Below are 7,321 nucleotides of genomic sequence, written 5' to 3' on the forward strand. Positions count from 1 at the left end.
AAATGACTTTTAAACACGAATTTTTAATCCACTGAAGTGGACTTTAAATTATGGTCCCCCTTGTATTCCTGCATGTCTCCTTTCTTCCTATCCTTATCTTCTATCCTATCTCAGCTTGACTAGACACCATGGGTTGAAAAGGAATAGTCAGAAATCAGCTTGCTGGGCTCAAAGAGTTTTAGGATAATCCAAGAAGAAAGAGACATGTCCAGGTATATTCCTTTTAAGATACAAACTTTATTTTACAATTTTATAAAGCAGCTTTACATTAAGCACAAACAATTCATTTACTTTGTAGAGAAACAAAATACCTTTCCATCTGCAAAAAATCAAGTTTTGCTGTATATAAAACTAACATGTGCACATTGTGCTTAAACTGCAAAGTCTGTACAGCTTTACAAAGGACTACCCTTCAGAAGGGCATCCAGTAAACACTTTATTGCATATTTAACACATGGTATATAACCCACATGTACAATGGAGAATAAACAAGAAAACAATTACAAGGAGGATGAAAATAGCAGCTTTCAGTGAAAGTTTGCATACCAACAAAGGAAAAGGACCGCCACATCTGGAGACTTGTGCTTGGGTGTCATTTTTGCATTTGCTCATGTTCACTGGATGGTTCTTGGGTGAAGTGTTTATATACAATAACTCCTAACGGGTCAAACTTGACCTCCATCCAGAAACTTTTGGCTTGTTTTACAACTGAAGTGGCAATAGGTTTCACATCAATGCTAACTTAAGGTAAGTGGAAAACAGAAAAAAAAAGTAAACCTATAATCTAAAGAGAAATGTAAAGAAACAAATTAAAACTTTAAAATACCCTCCCTATTCTCTCTAAACTAAGAAAACATTTTACATGATTGAAAATCCCCAAACACCATAGTTGTTTGTAGAGAAAATGCAGTGGAGGATCCCAGGCAGCATCCCTCCAGGTATGCCCCAGCTCCCCTGCATCACAATTGCCTGGATGCTTGTGAAACATGCTGATTATCATGCTACAGGCAGAGTTAGAATATCTGGGATCTACATTTCAATAAGCTCCCACGTGATCCTGAGGCATCCTGAAGTCTGATAAGCATTTATGGGTCTGTACAGACAATGCTGCTGCTGTGGGTTCAACTCATCCTCTTAGATAATTCTGGGCTCACAGGACAAATCAAGTTGCTGTTGTGATGTGGAAGGCAGGCAGTGTAAAACCAACAGCAGTGAACTAGCAATGCCATTTCTAGATCAAAAAATCTTTCCTTCTTCAGTGGAAAAGAACGGCCATATTGTTAAGGCACTGATATTTGTCACAGAAGCAGTACCATACTGTTTTCACCGATTCCCCTAATCTGAAGACCAATGTGCAAACACAAAGCAGAAGTCTGGACCATTCTAAATAATAACAAATATGATGAAGTATAAGGTTCTCAGATGGAATAAAGTTTATTTTGAGTATTGGCATTGAAAACTAACAAACAAAAAAAGAGGGAGTCTTCATTTTTACTGCCAAGACAGTATAACATATTTTATATGTTTAGACATTGCTGAGCCATCTAATGCATAAGAACTACAAAGGGGAAAAGCCTAATAACCCACAACGATTGCTATGGGCAAAACTAAAAGTTGTGGTCATAAAAATTGGGAGTTTAAGCTTATTTTTCTATGGCCAGTTTGATATTGTCTTCAGTGTAGAGCTCAACCTTCTTGACTCTTGCTCCCTTAGGTGATGTTATGATATATATATCTCACATATGCTTCCCAGCTTCTAAGCAGTGGTTGGTAGGGTGAATTAATTAAGATATATTGTGTAGGCAGGTAATCCATCTGGCTCTTAAATGTGTACCTGGTAGAGGTCACAGATAAACTGCGTTGTGTTTCAGTCCCTTGAAAGTGTCGGGTCTCATATTTCCAAACTGTAGGTTATAGTATTGATTTGGTGTATTATCATACCCTAAAACAAAAACCAGAGCAAAATCAACCCCTTTGATTTAACCTAATATCTGAAGCCCTATAGCAGACATTGCCCATGGTCCAAGGACTATGGAACCTATTTATGAGGTTTGGTATGATACATAACCTAAATAAAGCTCTGATTATATGGGCAGCAAACACAGTAGCATTTCTTTTATTTAACAGCTGGAAAAATTTAAAATTAAATTTCAAAGGAAAAAACAATGACAGAATCAATGATTTGGAAAATGATAATAAAAAATGATCTAGGCAGGAGAAAAACTTTATTATGATTCATGTATATTGAACCTAGTACTTTCCTTAAAGGGGATGGGAAATCCTAGCAGGAAGTGATGGTAGACTTAAAATTACTAGTCCCTTTCCAAATTTAGATTTGTAATAAATATTCCACATAATGATTCCCCAAATATCCCCCACCCCATGAACAAAACTCCCAAAGTGTAGGCTGAAAAGAAATACATGATTCCAGACAGTGACAAAAAAGAAACCATTAAGTTGGGGGCTGAGGGAGGGATAGACTGATTATCAAACTTTTACTGATTGTAGATCAAGTTTCACAAAACAGATAACATTTTTGTAATTTCTTGTGCAGTCAACAAGTTTCATTTTAGTTGTGCTTACATTATATAACTGTGAAGCCTGAACACTGGTTGTGTATTTAATTTACATATTTCAAGAAAACCATAATTCAAAATATTCTCCATATATAACAAATTGAACAAATGAGACAAATGTTCATTTACCCCCAAGAAATGAATCTGTAGAAAAAAACCAGCTTTTTAAAAAGTTGAACACAGTCCACTATCCAGGCTACAAGTACATTTTTTACTGTATTACAGCACATAATTTTTTGAAAAGTCTGCTTTCAATATAAATATAAATAATCACGTTTTAAAAGAGCTCCATACCAGTCTCTAGGTAAGTGCTAGACAGCTGGCCGGTAATAGCTACTTACCATGATTTTTTCCATGCTGAGCAGGACTGGACTATCTGTGTGGCTCCATGAGGTGTCGAGCAAGGCTAAGACAAACATCTTTGTTTGGCTGACTAAACTCTGCTCTAAATGCCTCCTACATTTCTAAACACTCAACCCATGGAATGCAATTATTTCAGAAGACAGATTTTAAGGATCACTTATCACTTTGCTTTAATCCACAAAAACCTAGTATACACAACCTTTAAAAGTGTGCCTGTGCTCTGCTGAGTCAGAGCCGTAGTTTCTGGGTTCAGAAGAGGCTGAAATGTGATTTTGGTTGAGCTCTAGTTGTGCTTTGCCCTGCTGCCTTTAAGGTAGCTTTTCCACCTCTTCACAAATTCTTTGAAGATCGGGGACTCATCAATGGTACTGAGTAACTGCAGCTGATTGATGTGGGTGGTATGATAGTCCCAGCGGGCAAGGTTGGGAGCGATGCCGAGCATGAAGTGACGGAGGTCATAGATGGTTCCTGAGCCAGTATCATACAAGGGCAGCATGGCTTTAAGGGATTCCATGCCACGGTCATACAAGGACCTTGCTTCTTTCCCAAGTTTTTCCCCTGCAGTTTCTTTTAAATCATACAGCCCAATTAAAGAATACATAAAGCCATTTAAAACAAAAGAGCTAGGTGTGGTTGGATATTCTTCATACCAGTCATGTTTATTCATGAACACAGCTTTAACTCCATGCTGCTCCGACAGAAACTTGTAAGGGGCTGTTGCCCTTAAAGCTGAATTGAGGAATATGTGGTCTTTTGTTAACAGATAGGCCCTGACTAATGTAGAAATGGCTTGCCCTTGGGCCATGGCAGAGTACCACCCTGGTTCTAAAGACTTAAACCCTTCCCCTAGCTTACGGGTTACCATAATTGGCCAGCCACCTTTCTCATCCTGATTCCTGACCAGCCAATCGCTAGCAGCAAAGAATGCAGCCATGTGGGCTGTGGTAGAGATGGTAATGTTGTCAAGGAATCCCTTCCCTTTTGCAATCAACCTAACTACCTTTTTGGGCATAATTTTGGTTGGCTTGACAGCTTTTGTATTGGAAAGACCCACTCCTTTCCTGAGGTCAGTGACCAGGTCTCTGGTAACTGTGCTCCATGAAGTTCTGGGCCCAATGCCATAGTATACGTCTCTTTCTTTAAAAGCAATCAGTTGGGTATTTGAGACATAATGTACAGTGAAGAGCTGATTCTTTTCTGTAGTCTCTAGAACCACGGATATACTCCCATTTGTCAAGAACTTGAGGTCAAATGAAATAATAAAATCTTTTGTGTTTCCCAGTTGCAAGGACACACCTTCACTGGTCTCTGTAGAGGGAAAAATATCAACAAAGACTGTTAGTATAAAAGCACTTTTGTATTTGAAATGTAATTGCAATTTATCTTTTATAACCACTGACGATACAAAATTAAGACCTGGGCATTTTGGGTATCATATCATTATTTATGTACATTTTTTATTAAATTAACTATAAACAAATGACAGAATGGGTGAGTTCCTGGTAGCTTCTGAGAACTGGACCAAAGCTCAGAACTTTGGCCATGTCTGATTTAAAGGATTCAGAGCAAGTGACAAGGGTATTTTCAAATTGTCTTTTCCAGATCCAATGCCAGGTATCAGTAATCAATGACTATTCTAGTATACCCATTCTGCAAAAAGGAAAAAATAGCCAAAAGCTAGCTCAGCACACATTTTAAAAGAGAGGTTAGAAGTTCTAGAAAGAATAGCATATACAAGTTTTCAATTTCTAATCTATTTAATATTTAATATGTGCTTACTATGTTCTAAGCATTTTATATATATTAAGTCATTTATTTCTCTTAATTACAAGAGATGCTAGAGTACTGCTCCAACTTCATGGATGAAGAACTCAGACACACAAGAATTACGTAATGTACCCAAGGTACAAAACGTTGTTATATAATCTGGCTTCACAATATATGTCCTTAATGATGAAAAGGGTAAGTTTGTTTTTGATGTTCTCTGGAGTTAAGAATAGAACTACTGAAAGTTGAGCAATGGGCTCATGTATTGGGGAAAAAGTCATGTGTGTGTGTGAGGGCAGCATGAATTTCTCCTCTACCATTAGCTTTGAGAAAGCAAAAATATACCTCTTTCAGCCTTGATTTCTCCACTGTTCAAAAGTTATTACTTTACTTTACAGAGTAACTGAGAGAATTTAAAAAGAGACAATGGCTTGTAATAAAGTAAGAGCGATAGTGATTACTATCACTAATTATCATGATAATAAAATAGTAAAAGTTGTTTCATCTGATAAATTATTAAACAAAAATTTCTCTTATAAAGTTATAGTAAAATGATGGTAAGTTCTCAGAAAAATTACTTTCTGAATACTGCTCTATTCATATATATTCTGCAGCTGTATCTCCCAAGAAAAGAAACTGAGCATATTAAAACAAACAAACAAACAAACAAAAAAACACCCAGTAGTGCTCAGTGGTAGAGGCTTGCCTAGCATGTGTGAGGCAATGGGTTTAATCCTTGGCACCACATAAAAATAAATAAATAAAATAAAGGTATTGTGTCCAACTGCAACTAAAAAATATTTTTAAAAAACCCAGCAGCAGTAAAAACAATGAAAAATACAGGTAGTACAAATTTTAAAACATTAAGGAAAAAATGATCTTTATACAGCTTTCCACATGTATTACCTCATTTGATCCTTAAAATTATCTTCTGAGGCTGTTAAAGCTGGAATTATTTCCATTTTAGAGATAAAGATATGCAGGTTTTGTAAGGTTAAATAAGGGTTCGCTCAAGGCCAAAAGCTAATTAGTGGTTAGAGCAGGGACTAGAATCCAGGTTTCTTGGACCAAAGTTCAAAAACTATAAGGCAAATGCTGTTGGAAATGGCATCCTCAGGAAAATATCAATGGAAGGGTTATTTCTCTTAGACACAATCATAAAATCACATCTCTGCTTTGGAAAGTCTTTGAGGAAATCATTAGCACGTCACTGGAAGTAAAGATTAGAAATATGAACTTATGACAGCGTATATGGTGTGGACAGCTTGGAGAGCGCCAGCATGTTGAGTTTATCATTTAATTTGCAACACTGGATTCTATCAGTATGGACACAGGTGGCCAAGGTTCTTAATCATTTCATTTTAATGGAACAATTATGGAAGCTGTATCAAGAATGAGGACACTGTCCAAGGGGAGGAAGGAGGGGAGGGAGGGAGTGGGTAGGTGCTAGGGAGTGATACTGGCCAAATTATATTATTGGATTGTGTGCACATAAAAATAGGTAACAACAAATCCCACCATTATGCACGAGTACAATGCACCAATTAAAAATATGGAAAAAGGCATACAAAATAAAACATCACGATAGACTTATGTATCAAATAAGGTTTTGAATGGCATTTTAGAAATTGATTTTACAAGTAACCTTTAATGAAGTAAAAATCTATTTTATCTGGCAAAATATCAACATATACTTTCTTCCCTAACTAGCATTTTCCTGCTTCCAGAGTGAAACAGAATCTGAAGCTCAGCACAATATCCCTGAAACACTGCTGGGTTCTGAACTGACTTATGAATCACTCAGGATTAAATTATATTCTGCAGAGCAGACTATCCTGAGTGCTCCTTATTTTTTCATTCTTAGGGTAATGTCTCATTCATCAGACAATATTTTTAACTCTGACATCTATTCTAGCCAAACTGGATAACAAACTGAATGACCCATCTTTGGAAGTATAAATGAGAGGAAACTGAAGAATCCATTTCCTCCCAGAATTCTGTTCTAATTCTCAATTTATATATAAAAATGTAATAAAATGACATGGTTAAATAAATCACCTTATTATGTCTTCATATACCAGATCAGTCCAAAGAATTCAGGAATGAATGAATGTCATGGTATGACCTTTGAAAAAATTCATTATTAATTTTCCTAAAATATTACCACCAGCAGAGGGAGTTACTGAGTCATACATAGGAGAAGTGATGGAGAAAATCCACAAATTAAAGCAACCAACAACTCTGCATTCTTCACAGTAATTCTATTAAACAGGTCTTTAATTTTCATTTTATAGCGCTACCTAGGAGGTTAAATAACCTGCCAACATCATCAGGAGGATTTGAATGGTAGCAAGTGGGATGGTAAGGTTCTGAAAGCTCCTGGAAACTACCTGAAGACTCCTGCTTCAAATCTACTAAAAGAAAGTTCTGATTTTTCTATTGTTTGAAACCTATGACCCTAGTTTTTCTGAGCAGTCATTCCTACGAGTTACTGTAGCTTTATCTGGTATATGGGGTACATGTACATACTTAAGAAAACAAAGGAAGGAGGGGAGGGAGGGAGTGGGTAGGTGCTAGGGAGGTAGGTGCTAATCTTGTAAACGATTTTTTTTTTG

The 7,321-nt window shown here is 36.6% G+C and overlaps 1 protein-coding gene across 4 annotated transcripts in view; it reads right to left on the reverse strand.

The window, feature by feature from the left end:
- Window positions 1–217: 217 nt before the first annotated feature.
- Window positions 218–7,321, reverse strand: part of Glce (glucuronic acid epimerase) — a 112,686-nt gene continuing 105,582 nt past the window's right edge. For all 4 annotated transcript variants that reach the window (XM_048793485.1, XM_048793487.1, XM_015480483.2 and 1 more), the window contains one exon: window positions 218–4,247. In XM_048793485.1, coding sequence (XP_048649442.1) covers window positions 3,223–4,247 — 1,025 coding nt within the window. In that variant the 3' untranslated portion in view covers window positions 218–3,222. The remainder of the gene's footprint in view (window positions 4,248–7,321) is intronic.

Source organism: Marmota marmota, unplaced genomic scaffold (genome assembly GCF_001458135.2).
Source record: "Marmota marmota marmota unplaced genomic scaffold, marMar, whole genome shotgun sequence".
Taxonomy (NCBI): Eukaryota; Metazoa; Chordata; class Mammalia; order Rodentia; family Sciuridae; genus Marmota; species Marmota marmota.